The 16,923-nt window shown below is 29.2% G+C and overlaps 1 protein-coding gene across 10 annotated transcripts in view; it reads left to right on the forward strand.

The window, feature by feature from the left end:
* The window catches only part of LOC143223330 (pumilio homolog 1-like), a 106,163-nt gene extending 89,291 nt beyond the window's left edge, over positions 1-16,872 (forward strand). For 5 of the 10 annotated variants that reach the window (XM_076451189.1, XM_076451193.1, XM_076451191.1 and 2 more), the window contains 4 exons: positions 2,405-2,542; positions 2,839-3,086; positions 4,196-4,279; positions 11,601-16,872. In XM_076451189.1, coding sequence (XP_076307304.1) covers positions 2,405-2,542; positions 2,839-3,086; positions 4,196-4,279; positions 11,601-11,829 — 699 coding nt within the window. In that variant the 3' untranslated portion in view covers positions 11,830-16,872. Of the gene's footprint in view, positions 1-2,404; positions 2,543-2,838; positions 3,087-4,195; positions 4,280-11,591 lie in introns of all 10 variants that reach the window. The other 5 variants (XM_076451188.1, XM_076451192.1, XM_076451190.1 and 2 more) reach the window with 1 other exon arrangement.
* The last annotated feature ends 51 nt before the right edge of the window (positions 16,873-16,923 follow it).

Genomic DNA, 16,923 nt, shown 5'->3' on the forward strand with positions numbered 1-16,923 from the left:
TGCACTGCATTGGTGATAACTAGGACAGTGATGGCATGGTTTGTGTAGTGTGGATCAACCTGAAACATCTAGTGTGCCCTCCTTCTGCAGAAGGAATCTGTATTTCCAGTTGATTGGAGATGAGACTTATTGTACAGTCTGACTGTGACTTAACCAAACTGTTCTTCTTCGCATGCTTACCACTTGCAAGTATTCAGTTCATCATGATATAATTCTGCTTTAGGACACTTGAAGCTCTTTTTAGCTTTCCATCTGTTTCCTTCCAGACAAAAAATATACCCTGGTCCAGTTGAAATATGGACTGTCATAGGTATGCCTCTATGTAGCCTTTAACCTTGGATGTCAACCTCCATGAGTCTTCCTTTTGAGCACTTTGAGTGTAACTTGCCTAGATTTAATATTTGCTCTGGGCCTTCCACCATATCAACATGGGATTCTAGCTCTTCTCTGTGAAGAGATGAGGTATTATATAGGAAATTAACATTTCTTTACCTGAAACTATTTCTGCACCAACATTCATTGGATTTACTGTTTGTTAGGTAATCAGTACAAACAAATACCAAATATAATGGTGAATTTTATAGGTTTATCATTTCCAAGAAAAGAAAAGAAAATTCACCATTAAGTTTGGTATTTGTTTGTACTGATTACTTAGCAGGTATAAAATTCTATGAATGTTGGTGCACTTTTTAAATTCCTTCATTTATCGTAATGTTAATGAGTTACATTCAAAACTTAATTAAACCACTTTGGGATGAGAATAACGAAATAAACTTCATTCACTTGAGGGAAAGCTGTTAGGAGATTATATTTTTTCATATAAAATTGCAAGTCCTCATGAATTGTTTTTATTTAAGCCATGCAGTATGTTCACTTTCATTGGCCATAACAAAAGGAATACAGTGAACTATGCATTTCTAATTGGGAAAGCCAACTGAAAAGATGAAACTCCTCAAGTAAAGTTAAATTTTTTCAGAATGTAATATTTCAATCCATACTATTTTACTATGAATTTATTTTAATGAAATTATCATCATCAAGTAAGTTACAAAGTTATGTTTTTATTCCTTGATTTTGAAAGAAACATCGACAGCAATAATGAAATCTCATTTTGTTTTTCATGTGATGCACAACTTATAAACAGTTTCAAACTTTCAGCAAAGTGTGTGTGGTGTTACACAACTATAGTCCTGTACACTTGTGTCTAGACAGTAATATATGTTCATTTGCCCTATTGGCATGTGTTTAAATGTTCTTTCACTAAGTTGGAGAAGAATACAAACGAGTACTAAATTTTTTCAACAGCTGATAAGTGCCACACGTACCATCTATATATTTCTGGGGCTTTCTTTAGTATCTGCGTGTAGCTCCTACAGTTGTTTATAGTTGTTGAAAAGAGATCATTTTATAGTATTATAATTCAATAAAATTTGTTTATATTATTGCTGACTGCATTATTTGAGAGCATTTAGGTTATTTTATACTTAGGTGTGTTATGGTTAGTGAGACAGATTATATTTAGGTTTTATATTTTAGTTAATTGTGCATTATATGTATTTTGAAATTCATATTTGAAATGTTTAACAATTTGCTAAGTATATTCTAATGTAACCTTTGCTCTGCAAGTCTTAACACAAAGCATGAGTAAATTGATTTTGTCAGAGGTATGTTTCTATACTGTTCATATTGTTCTATCACCCTTGAACACCTGTGGATGTGTGTGGACATAAATAATTAATGGTGAATAATAGGTAAGGGAAAAAAAGTTAAAATTAAAGACATGAAATTACATGTATGAACTAAAGAAGATAACTTTGAGGCTTCTATGAAGGTAAGTACACATTTATATGTCTAAACTTTAAAAATAATATTGCACTATACATCGATAATAACAGCTAGTTAGGGACATAGTAGAGAAAATGGAAAAATAAATAATCATTTATCTAAAAAAAAAACCAAAAAAAACTTTGATAATCAATCTAGAGATGATGCAAATGAAATGTTAAACTGTAAGGTAAATATTTCAATACTCAACTTGAAAATTGCCTTGCAGGTGAACTGTTCAGTATGAGTGCAAGTAACTATATTAAATAACCAGTTGTTTATAGAAATAGCAGAAAAGGCCAAAATTAAATGTTTCATTTTTTGAAACTTCATACCTTTAGGAAAGCTCTTGTCAAGTTTCAAGTAATCTTATATGGTAGTTTTATTTCTGGAGAGAAATAAATAACAATGTTAGGTCCTTCCTTAAAGTATAAGGACCAGTAGCCATAGGGTTAATAATAGTTATCTGATCACAGAAATTTTTTCTTGTTACTTTCAGTGTCTTTACACTGTTTGTTAACAAGATTATTATCTTACCAGTTCTTGCCATGTTATAAAATAAAAATATATTTTATTACAGAAGGAAGTTGTCAAAGAACTTGATGGGCATGTCTTAAAGTGTGTAAAAGATCAAAATGGAAACCATGTTGTTCAGAAATGTATTGAATGTGTAGACCCATTAGCTTTGCAGTTCATCATCAATGCTTTTCAAGGGCAGGTAAGATATTGCTGTACAAGGCAAAATTATGGTACAGCTCTTGACATTTGGCCAGCATATATCTAGTTAACATACTAATTACTTTGAGATATTTATTACCAATTATTTGTACTGATTCTAAGTTAGCAAAGTTGGAGTTGCATGTATTGTTAATAGCTGATGTGTTGAATGATAACCAAGGCTTTGGATATTAAAATATAATAAACATAATGAAGACATCTGTAAATTAAAGCAAGACGTTACATATAAACATGAAAAATTAATCAAAATCACTGCTTTCTTTTCCATTGTTGAAGGTGTTTGCCCTATCAACACACCCTTATGGTTGTAGAGTTATTCAACGAATTCTGGAACACTGCACATCAGATCAGACTACCCCAATTTTGGAAGAGCTTCATCAAAACACTGAGCAGCTGGTCCAGGATCAATATGGTAACTATGTTATCCAGCATGTTCTGGAGCGAGGTCGACCGGATGACAAAAGTAAAATATTATCTGTGGTTCGTGGGAAGGTTTTGCCACTGTCTCAGCATAAATTTGCTAGGTTGGTGGAAAATTGTATTTATGCTTTGTTATTCTTTCCATCCTTCAAAACTTGAAATTGATTTGAAATGTGGTGTGAGATTGATATAATTTGTTGTTTCTGTTTTTATTACTTAATATTTTTGGAAAAATCCATTTTTATATGCCTGATGAAAATTAACTCCTTAAACTCGAGTGGATTCTTCCAGGACCTGAATGTAAATCTCTGTTTACCCATTGGATAGTGACAGTGTCTGATAGTGTTTATATCTGCTGAAAACTAATTCAAACTATGTTATTATCTACAAAATTAAGAAACTTGGAAATTTTTTTTATAAGGTATGGTAATTATTATGAAATCATGAAAGTTAATTGTGTCAGAATGAGCAAACGTTTACAGGTTGAAAGAGTTAATTTCTGAGATATAAAAATCACCGAATTATTATTTTTTTTCTTCTGTTATTAGAATTAGTATGAAGAACCTATCCTCAGCTGAGAGTAAATCTTGACCTCTGTTGACATGTGCAACTCCGACTATTTCAGTCATATTTATACTTCCTATGGCTGGAATGATTTTTGCAATTTAAATTCTGTTCCCCTACCCCATAAGGTATTTAGTTTAGTAATGGAACTCATCAGTGGGTTGGGCAATGAGGTGCAAAAGATTTTCTGAAAGACGATATATAGTGCAATATGTTAAGTCAAGATTTAAATTATGAAAGCTGCTGAAACATGATTTTTATCGCATGTTTATAGGACTAGTTTCTTATGCTTTGATGTCTTTTTGTATTTGAATTGTAATTCATGAATGTGTTAATTTTTAGTAATTTGCTAAAAACATGAATTTTACATGTGAAAGATATAACCTAAAGTAAGTTGTAAGATTTTTGGTATTATTTCAAGTTCACAGAATATCTTTAACTCAAGCAATTATGTTTTTACATTTAAATAAGTTAATTACATGAAAACCAGTTTTTTTTATTTTTCATTCAGTACATGTGTTGTTTTTTCTGATAGATAAGTAATGTATGATTTCAATTAAATAATGAAAGAAATTAAAAGAAATGAGTATTCTTGTATGGCACAGATTTGATTATTTTAAAGTTCCAAAACAGAATTTTCTTTTTGCAGCAATGTAGTGGAAAAGTGTGTGACCAACTCTTCAAGAACTGAAAGAGCCATGTTAATAGAAGAGGTCTGCACTTGCAATGATGGGTGAGTTGTGTTTCTCCAGATGTCAGTCATTAAATGGTTTTTGCTTTTGTGTTCAGATTATTATAGCACCTGATAAAGATGTTAGTTGTGTCAACTTTATTGCCTTATCTAGATGTTTTGAATTAAATATTTTCTATAACATGGGTAGGAAAGCTTTGAAGTGGATTATTATTGGTATAAACATTGAAACAAATTTTTCATATAAAATTGTTCATATTCACAACTTTTGATTTTTTAGTTTGGATATCGTCCTTCATTGTGCTTCTTTTTTTTATTTTAGAAAGTTTTTTCACTTGTTCTAGTTGTCTGGGAATCCTAGTTTTATCTGAAAAATGAAACACAAGATGTTACACTGAAAAAGACTATTGTCCTTATACATACTGAACATATCTTCTGCAAACAAGAAAACACTGTTTTCATTAAGTACCATTCCATCTTCAACAATGAATGAGCAGGAAGTTTTGACAGTGTGTATTTTTAATGGTAAAATGACAAATTTAGTGCCAGAATGTTGTTGTCAGTTCTTGTATCTTTAACCACAACATTGTTCTTGGACAGTGATAAAAGTAATGATCTTTGTCATTGTTTCCGATATTTAAAAAAAAAAAAAAATGCAGTTGATACGAAATTTTGCCATCAGTTAGTCTGTGCAAAATTTAAGACTTGTTAATTAACTTTCTCACAAGTGACTCAGTCCCACTTTTAATACACTGTGTGTCTTCATGAAGTTTTACAGGTGACTAGTAAAGATTATCAAACTTTTGTACACAGAATATCAGATTTTTTTATTATTAAGTTAAGATTTTTTTAAGTAATAATTTGGTTGGCCATTTTTTTCTTTTCAAATGTTGACTATCCAACATGCAAAGTAATTTTGATTTTAAGATTAAAAATACTTTTATGCATCAGAATATTGTCAGATTTCATTTGTAAAATTTTTGTAATCTTCTAATAATTTCCAGATAATTATAAAACTTTTTTAGAAAAAACATTTTACCTGCTTTCACCTTTTCTACCTATATATATAGGTTTAGTTAATTTGTCCAACCTTATAACCACCATAAAAAATTAGGAGATCCATGTAAATTATGCCTTTTTCATCCTAAAATGATTACAGATAGCACAAAACCACAAATGTTTAATCCAAATAAATTAAATCTCATAATGTTATACATATATTTACATTTATTATTTTTGTTTTATTTACCTTTCATCGATATCTTACTAACATTACAGAAGTTGCAATGCAAGATGCATGTGTACTCAAAATACTGTATCTTTCAGTATAAAACTGACTTTTACTTGGCTTTTTGTAATAGACCAGTATTTTGTAAAGTACAGTCACATTTATATTATAATACATTACTTACACATATTATTACTATATATAAATAAGTTCTTAAATTTCAGATATTTTTCTTAAAACATTACAATAGTGAATAAATAAATATATTTAAAAAAAACTGCTACATACACTTCTAAAGAAATTTGTACTCACCATACCTGTACCTTACATTGCTTAGCCTTGCCAAATTTCACAAGTGCGAGATGTAAAATAAAGCTTTATTTAGGGTTTATATATGCATTTGTGAAGGGAAAATTACATATTACTCTACTAATATTGCAGAATTCCACTGTAATTTATCAGGGTAACTAATTAAACTATTTGGGTCTATAAAAAAAATTGTGTTGGCGAAAAACCCACTTGAATTAAAAGTGTATCTCAGAATGGCTGGTATGTGTATTAACACCTTTACCAAAATAAAGCAGAGAACAACATTTTGACCTTGGGTCATCTTCAGGTTAACAAAAAGTTGTTTTAGGGCATTTTCACTTACCATTCTTTCCAAGATTGGAAACAGTTTCTTTTGATTTTAAGCAATTTCCACCTTCAAGAGGATGAGGGAACTATGTAAGGGAAATTCTAAGCTTTTGATTGTTTATAATGTTTATAAATACAACAGAGTGAACCCAGTGTGCATATGGAAATATTTCCAAAAATGAGAGAGATAGGTGGAGCCATTTTGTTAGATTTGCTACATGTAGTGATATCTCAACAAATAGAAATAATAAAAAGTTCTTATTTGATATTCTATCTTATCAGTATTGATAATTTGAGTTTCTGATTTATAACAAACTATAGACTTGGTTATTTAAACATCACAAACATCTAATATAAACCAAAGCTGTATTCAGCATACCATGTGATATACAGAAACCAATATTTGGTTTTAATAATTACTTTTGAAGTAAGAAATTAACTGTTGTATAATACTAAAATTTGAATTATAATCTACAGTTTGATATCAAAGTTAATGAAAAATTCATAAAATAGCAGTTCAGTAAAATTTTGAATGTAAATCTACAAATGTGACAACATACCCTTTGACCACTGATGTTAGTAGGGACAACTGTAGTAGTAGGGTTGAATAGTATTTTCTGTTTGAAAGTACCTGTCATCTACTGAATTTGTAAAAGAATCTAGTGATGATGACAGGTTTATTTTATGAATACAAATTTTTTAAGTAATCCATAAAATTTCTCTTTTTAAAGAAATCTAGTTATTAATCTGTCTCAAACATTGTCAAACTAGGTCTTTTTTTCTCACTCTGGATCTTTGGATGGCACTAATATAAAAAGTTTTCATGAAAGTTATATCTGTTGAAAATTAAGTGAACTGTGGTGTTGTAACTGCATTTGTGATATAGAAAAAGAATTGCAAGTAAGGTGCTAACCCTTGCAGATAATAGAGCTGAGTAATTTGTAGAATTTGAGAAGTGATTGGACATTGGGCTTGCTCAACTCTGTCACTACAGACAGGTCAGAGAGTTGCATATCATTCTGTTTTAGATTTATTTTCAAACTTTAATTTTAAAATTTCATTATCAATGTGGGTTGATAAAATTGATATCAAAATGTAGTTTATAATTCAAATTTTAATATTTTATAAGTTTTAATTTCTTCATTTAAAAGTAAATACTAAAACAAAAAGCTAAATATCCTTTTTTTTTATGCTTCATTGCAGTCTCATTGGTCAATTTATATTCTGTTATGCCTACTATGTAGTCTCTATAGGAATTAATGAATTAGAAATACAAATTCCAGAATTGACAAGCTAAAACAAAAGATAAGGACCTTCCACCTTTTTTAATTTGTTGAGATAATATATTTAACAAACCTATCAGTTTCTTTTGAAACATATTTTCTACCTTGCTTAAGTATATTATTTATAACTGATTTTAAGGGGAAAGCAAGAATTTTACTGGAAATGTTGAAGCCTGGTGATAGTCATTGCTCTGAACAGAAAGGCAATTTTTAAACCCATATATAACTTTGATAGAAAGCCAGTTGAATTACAGTGATGTTATATGTCCTAGTATATTAATTTGATAATTTTTAATTCATTTTTGAAATCTACAAAAATTAGTTTATCTTCTCCCTCCACTTGAGAGAGTGAAACTTAACAATGAGGCTTAGAAACTACAATCGGCAAGTGCGAATTAATTTTGTAACACTGTAAATACTAGAAATCATTGGTTTTTCTATATATTTTTTGTTTTTTCTGTTGTAAGAAAAGATAAATAGCATTCATAATCAAATGATAATGTATAATAATCAGTACTATTGTAAAGTATTTAATATTTTAATATCTGTGTTCGTTTCAGTTTAATATGTGTTTAGAAAATATGACGCAACTTGTTATATGTGTGTATTGGGCAAATCCTGCCTGTTTTCCAAATTTGTAGAAGATTCTGAAACAGAAGAATCAACAATGTACAATTTACGTAAATTACTAGTGGTTGTCAGAATTCTTACAAACTAAAGTTTTGAGAATTTTGCCAAATTGAGTATAAGAGTTAGCCATTGCAACAGTTGGTATACTATAAGCCTTTGAAGCTGTAATTGTGATAAAATATTTATTAATGGAAAACTGCAGATATTTGACCAGGAACATTTATAGCTCTTGAATAATACAAGAAGTTCAACTTTTGAGAATTAACTTTGGATTTTAGTATTTCTACGAGGACATTAGATATCTATCTTCCTCTGTGAAAAATGAGCTTGTAAACAACATTAGGCCAAACAAGAATAGATCTAGCTAGCATTCTTGTCAAGTGAATTGTATCTGTGTATCAATGGACCATCTATAAAATACATGGTTCCTGACCAGATAGAAGACTTAATGTTGTTTGTGAGTTTTTATAATTTTTTTATAGATAAATAATTATTTGTAATTATTATAAATTGCATTGTTATTTATATATTAAAATACGTGTTAAGAAAAAAAACATTGTGTATCAAATTTGTTGCATATTGACATTTAATTGACTTGTGAATTAAATTTTATGGCTATTTGAAACTGTAATATGTAACATAATAAATTGGAGACTTTGTCCAGGATAAATTATAATGCATAATGTTATTAATTACATTAATTGTTAATAGCCAGTTAGAATAAATGGTATAACACAATAATGAACTCAATATAAAAAAGCAGTAAGAAGATTTTAGCAAAATCTATTGTTAATTCATCACATGAAAGTCATAATGCTTGCTGTAATAGCTTCAAAATGGATTGTAGATATTCCATCTACCAGACAGAATCCAAATACTGATGGTAAACTAGCCAGAAGGCATGAAAAATCAATTAAGAGTATGGATTGAGTGCTTACACCCATAACATAGACTCCTTTTGCCCTTCACTGTCTTCAACCAGTTATGGGAAAGCAGTTACCTTTAAAGTTCTTATAATTCCTAGAGTAGAAATGCAACCAACAAATTGTAAACAGACTAATAAATCCTCTCCCACATTTTCTCAGAGCCATGTTTATAATAAACTTTGTGGGAATCTCATCTGCACATCAAAATTAATTGTAAAAGCAGTGATTCATTACTTTATGAAGAGTAACCTGAAAGTTAGCAGTGGGTGTTGATGACTGGTTGCCTTCCCTCTAGTCTCAATCTGCTAAATTAGGGATGGCTGGTACAGATAGCCCTTGTGTAGCTTTGTGCAAAATTCAAAACAAACCAAACCATTGCTTTATGTTTGGAAGGTTTCTGTTTCAGTTGCTAACAGTAAAATAAACATAGGAGATAGAACTGTAAAGAAAAGTTAGAAGAGAAATAAACACAGTACTACTCATTCATTATTAATTTCTTTTTATGGTGGTTACAAGTTCAGTCAAATTGACCAACCTAGTATAGACTTATGACAGAAGAAAAAAAAACAACAGGTAAAATATAAAGTTTCAGTGAAAGTGAATTTTTGATATTTATTTACAAGCTTGTTGAGATTACACAAATAATTTTTTTTCATTTTTGGATGAAGAAAAATATTTTTAATCTTAAATTAAAAATCATTCAGAGCAGTTAATGCACTAACTTCCATGTTTACAGGCAAATAATAAAAATACTTAGTAAAACTACTTAATTGCAAATTCTGATTTTTTGTCTACAGAATACTTGTAATATTTACTAAAAGATTGAAAAATTTCAAGAAGAACAAAACATCTTAAAAGTTATAGTGTGGAATCTTATGATCACTTCTTAGTACACAAATCACCAAGCTAGTAGTGAAAAGGTTAATTAATTGCATTTAACTAATTGATTATTCTAACATAAAACTTGAATATTTTGAATACTTGAAAGCAATTGTAATTAGAAACACAAATTTAGATTGTAAGTTACTTTTGTCTTGATGATCAATTATTTTTGACATTGATGATCTGTGGTAGGTAATTCTGTAACCTTTTCTCAATAGCATCATTATATGTACATGTCATAAGGTTTTAGTGAGTTGCATTTAGAATTTAATTAAACTACTTTCTTTAAATGTTATATAAATAAATTTGGTATAAAACATATCTAATAATCTAAATTTCAACATTATTTAAGTTTTAAGTTCTTAATTTTATAAGGCAATATAAAAAAAATCCTAAATTTCTTTTAGTGTGAGAACTGTATTTGCTCTCAAGTTATCCTCTGTTCTCTTATTTATTTACTGCTTGTCCAGAAATGTATGAATTTTAATGTATATTACTTCTTACAATTTTGTCATCATTCAGGCAAAGTATAATTTTTAGTCTTCAATCTTAACTGGTTACAGAGTCAGAAAATAGAATATCAGACCTCACTTGCCATGCTCTCCTATCAGATCTTCTCTTAGAAATTGTCAGTTAACATGTGATGTTTGTTACTTTATTACTCATAACCAATAGAAAGTCAAGGCTTTGATCTGCTAAATGATGTATTATATTATAATAACATTGTTTTCTGTACAAAGAATTGTCTGTTTTTCTTCCATTTCAAATTTTATTCATGGAGGAAACACATTAAAGAGCACACATTTTTAATAGCTCTTGTCACATACTTTGAAAGTCAGAAGAATTGGGATAGTTATGGGACATTATTTGCATTTTGTATGTTATGCTGTGTTACTTAGTGCATTAATTAAATAAAATATTTAGTGCATTTGTACCATTAGCACAAAAAAGGTAAACAGTCACCAAGATAAAAAGGAAGACCCAGTAAATACTTTATTTCTTATTTCTCTGTGTGTAATATTTATTTTAAATATAATAGTAACATAAATATAAAAATATAAACTTAAGGTTTGATTAAGAGATATAAATAATAATAAAAAATGTTCATGAGTTATGCTCTTCAACATTTTTAAGATTAAGAGTAGTCCATGTGTTACATTAATCAGTAGGGTAACATGAACTTCATCTTTACTGTGGTAGGAGTATCAGTTTCAATGTGATTCAAAGGGCAATAAAACAAGAAAATTTAAGTATAAAAAGATGTATATATACTGTTACACAAGTTTAAAGTTATTTAAGATAAATGTAGTTTGTTACAATTTGAAGACATGCTAGAAAGAAAAATTTAGATGGTTAAGAGTTTGGTCAAGTTGACCAACATCAAATATAATAAGGGTATAAAAATAGCAGATAAAATATAAAATTGTACTGAAAAATAACATTTTATAATTACTTGAAAGGTTTTTAAGATATTCCACAAATGGAATTTGAAAATTTGGAAATTAAGAAATGTATTTTTAATCTCTTAAATTTGCTTTGCACTGAGACTAGTAAACCACAATACTCTAAATATTCATAGACAAATCTTTATTAAAATAGCAAAAGCATCAGGTGTATAGACTCAGAATATGGAGATTGTCAGGGGGTAAAGAGATTGTATTTTTTACCTGTAATTATTTTTTCTTTTAGAATAGTTGTTTTACAAATAAACAAATTAAATATTCAGGTCTTAAATACTTTCATATATTATTTGAATTACAATTTTTTAGTCCCCACAGTGCCTTATACACTATGATGAAGGACCAGTATGCCAACTACGTTGTTCAGAAGATGATTGAAGTGGTTGAGCCCCCTCAGCGAAAACTTCTGGTGCACAAGATCCGTCCCCATATCACTGCACTTCGGAAATACACCTATGGTAAACACATTTTGGCCAAGCTAGAGAAGCATCTGATGAAAACCAGTGATCTTGGTCCGATTGGGCCACCTCAGAATGGAGCTTTGTGACAAGCTGGATGGGACGACATACCAGACAAGTAGTTTTAGTTGAGTGCTGAATGCTTTAGAGCTGTTTGGGTGTTAATAGTCAGCAGCTTCCTAAGTTAAACATGTGGTACAGGTTAAGTGGTTTTTGAGGAACAATGTGTTTAATAGCTCATAAAGACCTATCTTTATGTAATTATTGGTTCTATATTGTAAAGTATAGTACGGGGGTGAAAATTACCTGGTGCCACCCAGTGTTAAGTATTACAAGCATTTTGTGTTGAAAGTAATAATTTTGAAAAAATTCTCTTATATCTATGAAAAGCTGGAGCCTCTTAGAAACAAACCCTACAACTAAAGTTGCATCTTTATCACTAAAGCATTGAATACTGTGTTGTTGTAGACATCTGTAGAGGATGAACAATACACCTATTAATTGCTTTATAAAATTAAATAGAATTTTTAAATTTTTCATTTGTATAAGGCCTTTGTTTGTGTCTTAAAGTCTGCATTTTTAAAACTGACTGAATTTATATTGATATTTTAATTACATTTGCTGTAGTTTATTAAATGCAGTGGTTGCCATTATGACAAATTTTTTCAGCATGTGTAACTGTGGTGTATTGTTTCAACTATTTGATTTTGCAAGCACATGTGGAACATTGGGAGGAAGTTGTAGTTGTTTCTGTCCCCATCTGTAGAAAGCATTTATCAAGTGTAATTTGTGCAAAGTAATGTTTTCTCCCACATGTCCAGTAAATGTTAAAATAACTTCATAACTAAGTTCTCTAAAAGAATTGATTTTTAAAGTTGTATTAATAAAACTACCCATGTGATTTAATAAAATTTACATGCTGAAAGTTATAACAGTAATACATTTTTCTAAATTGTGTCTTAAAATTGTATTTCACAGACTGGCAGTAAGTCATTAAACAGAAACTAAAGGTGGAATTAAGTGTTTTTATATATTGTAATTATAACAAACATGTTGCATATTTCAATACCTATTTGTGCCTGCCTTTTAATAGGTTTTGAAGGTTTGGCCATCATTTGGTGATATTACCCTCATAAATCACCAAGTTCCTCAGATATCAGAAGAGATTTCATGAAAGATACAAATATTCAACATGCTGTTTAGCTGTATTTGACAATTGCTTTTAGTTTTTGTCTCTGTAATGTTTATGGATACATGTGTAAATTAAAGCATTAAAATCAGATGTTTAGATTTAAAAATTAAAATTTCTTGTTGGTGCTACCACTTGAGATTTTGAATATGTAGACATTTTATTTTATAGTTGGTGATGTAAAAGAGCTTTCTCTGTTCCCTTGTAGCTATTCAACATTGTTGTTAGCATTATTAAAGAAAACAGAAGCCCAAGCATATTTGTGTTTATAATTAATAAGTAAAGAAGACTGTTTGTCATTAATGATGGATTAATAAATAGTTTTATGGTTAAGCTACAAGTATCAAGTAAACTCCATTTTTCTTGCTTCAAAATGTTGATCACTTGGCTTTTTATAGGATATGCTTAACTGTATGAATAGTATCTTTCATGTTTCCTTTTGAAATACAAGGGGAAAAAGAAAAAAAAAAAAACTAGGGATAGTGTAACTACACGTCATGGTGGTGGTGGTGGTTCAGCTTATATATTAATTAAACTTGTCTAGATTGTTATACTTTTATAGATTAGCTATGTTCCATTACACATGTTGATTGGTATTTGATGTTGGTTGAAGAAAACTGTATTTGTTTGAAATACTTTGTTTTTAGTGATATAAACTGAATCATCCTAATGACAATTTTTTTCACACACATGCTTCTTGTTAATGAGTAGTTGTGTAACAGTTTTATGGTATTATCTTAAATTCACTATATCTATACATATATGTATGTAAATGCTTGGTATTTAGATGTAATAACATTGTATCATCTTTATAGGTTATTTAGAACTAAGTGTAGTTCTCCTTGTATTTTTGTATCCACTTGTAATTTTTTTCAAATTTTGAACTGTAATTAACCATGAGTATTTTGTGCACAGTATGGGATGTTGTAGAAAGTAAAAAGTTGCCTTGACAAAAAAATTCATTTTTCTCACATTTCATAGGAAGCCTTTTCAACTAACCTCAAAATCAAAGTTTCTATTTCATATTTTTTCTTCCTTATAGTTGTGAAAAATGCATACAATGTGATAGCTAAATTATTTTTTCTTCTGTTCAGTTGCTTTACAATGAAAAATAAAAATACAAGTTAAAGTGAGACTAGGCTAAATTGCAATTAGTTAAAGCAGAATTTCAAATTGTAAAACTTTGTTATATTTACATTTAGTAATAAAAATTGAAATTGCCTTAATTTTAATTTGTGATTTTGTTAGATCTTGCACAGTATTTCTCACAAGATATTTGATTTTCACACGGTTCTTTTTTTTTTTTCTCATCAAGTGTTGAAGCTTTAGTGTTCCTGTTTTTTTCATGTGTTCGAGTGTAACTAACACAGTATTTTAGTTTTAGTGTGAAGACTGTGTTAAAACTGTAGAAAGTGTAAACTGTTAACAGAAATTATGCAGGCTTTTACATGTATTTTTGTAATATACTGTTATTTTAATTCTTTTTTATGGAAATTAAAAATTATAGTATTTTTATTTTCAACATTTGGAAGTGTATAGATAGTTCCAGAGAACAGAAATTGATTACAGGATTTTGAATTTTTGAAAGATATAAAATATTAAATCTGGCAATTTAGCCTTTGACTTTCTATATATTATAATGTAAACAAAGTGTAATATAGTCTACTGTACAGAAGACTTTTTTTTCCTTGTTTAATGTAATTATCTTACATTTGGAGTTTTTAATTAGTACACTCAAGTAAATGTTAAATATTTTGTTGAAAACAGATCAGTGTGAAAAATGTGAATGTGTTTCGTAAGTATCCAACTCACAAAATTGAAATATGTAACCAAAAGAGACTATTTGTAGAATGAAATCTCTTCTGAAGCAATTACTATAGTATTTGTCAAGGTAAAATGCTAGCCATGTGCATAAGACAGGAATACTGTGCAAGACCTATAAATAATCTACTATGTAAATTGGTAATATATCATTCTTTTAATCAGTTGTTAATGAAATGGTGAGTTTACAAGATTTTGCACTTTCAGCCTGGTACAAGAAGGTGCTGCTGCTTTTCTTTTCTTTGGATCTTTTGGTATACTAAGCTTTGTATAAATGTAAATTTGTAAATTGAAACGTGCAAGTTCACTCTTAAGACCACACACTGTAAAAAGTCAGTTGTAGTATTCCATCAAACCAGACTTGTACATTTGCTTTAGTCTTCTTCAAAAAAAAAACCTTGTTGCCTTTTGTAAATGAATCATTCTTTCATCTTGCCGATCCCATTTATCTGTCTAATGACAAGTACAAGAGTGGAATGTTTTTTTTTTATTGTTATTATTTGCATAGCCAAGGAAAAACATGCTTTGTTTTTACTGTGTCTGTTAATGTAGTTAAATTGAAATGTTTAGAATAAAACTTCTAATAAGTACTTAAATTGCTTTTGTGTTCATTTTGACTGGACAAAGTGAGTTCCAGTTTCTTTTTTTCTTGTTATATTATAACCTGATAGATTTCTTGTGGATTGTAATTTCTTTGTATGAACCAAGATATTCTCAGGCCATGTCTTTGTCCATTTAATAATTTCGTTTTAGGTATTTGCTATTTCTCATCAAAATGATAGTTTAAAATTAGGGTTTATGTGGTACTTTGTAAGTTTTTGTTATCAATAAATGTTGAGTAACATGATAAAATGGGTCATTTAGCATAATAAAATTTATGTACAAACATAATGCTGAGATATGAGGTGCACTTGAATGAAATGCAAATAAACTTTAAAATGGGAAGGAAATAAAGAATAAGAGACCTTTCATTAAGTTCATGTTACAAATAAGTACAATATAAAACAGTGTATTTTACAATAATAATGTGAGTGAAATACTGCTGGTGGGAAGTTAAGTTTTATCATACAAACTTGAATCATTATAACCATCTGTGCTAACATTTAATTGCACAGTAGTAATGTACTTGATACTTTTGACTCTCATTAAAATTTTTTCTTTAAACCATTTCTCCCACCGTGGCATGTCTACAGACTTGTACCACTAGAACCCAGGTTTCAGTACCTGTGGTTGTCAGAACACAGATAGCCCTCCCTGTGTGTAAACTTGTGATTAATACAAATGTTTTAGGCTCTTATTACTAAGTCAAAAAAAAATGGTTGCATCAAATCTTACTTCATCTCTAAGTTTTTTTTCATTACATTTGTGGTCAGGATAAATGGATATGTAGATAATGTAAAATATTTATAAAAGGTGTGGTTTGTATCCTGTCTTTTTAAAATAAAATTCTAACAGTTGTAATTATCTCTTCAGAAGTTTGGTGCAATGTAACCAAGAGGCAAAACCAACTTGTCTCAAGCATAAGATACATAAAACATTATATATGGTTTGTAGTTAAACGTCCATTATTGACAAAAGTTGATTGAAAGGTTGTTTTTTTTTTATAATTGTAACTACACAAAATGTGCATGTGTAAAATGCAACAAATCAGGACAAGCTGTCAGCATTACAAAAAATAGTGTAAATTGTAAACCTGAGACACTGATATGGATTTCTAAAGGTTAATTCAGCTGAAAGTTGCCCAGGGACTAAACTTATATAAATAGTTGAAAGATAAAAGCTTTTGAGTATGAAATTTGTAAAGATTTACTAACATTTTCTGAAAATGCATTGAAGATCTTTTAAATGAAGAGGGAAAAAAGTCATGTCAACAGCTACTATAAAGTTAAAGATACACATTAAATATATAGAACACAAATTTAGAACAAAGATAGTGTCTATACAGACTTCTTTAGTATATAAATGTTTAAACTTCTCTGGGCAGAGATGTGGCCAGTTTTGTTACTTTATTTCATTGTTTGTGCCTGTGCAAAATATGCTTTTGTACTGTTGCCTTAGAATGTCGTGTAAATGTTGTACAATATTTCTAAAAGGTATTAAATAAAATCTTTTTTTCCATTGACATTTTAACAGTTGGATAATTTTGGCAGCATTCAAAACTGATTCTTCAAGT

Source organism: Tachypleus tridentatus, chromosome 8, assembly GCF_004210375.1.
Source record: "Tachypleus tridentatus isolate NWPU-2018 chromosome 8, ASM421037v1, whole genome shotgun sequence".
Taxonomy (NCBI): Eukaryota; Metazoa; Arthropoda; class Merostomata; order Xiphosura; family Limulidae; genus Tachypleus; species Tachypleus tridentatus.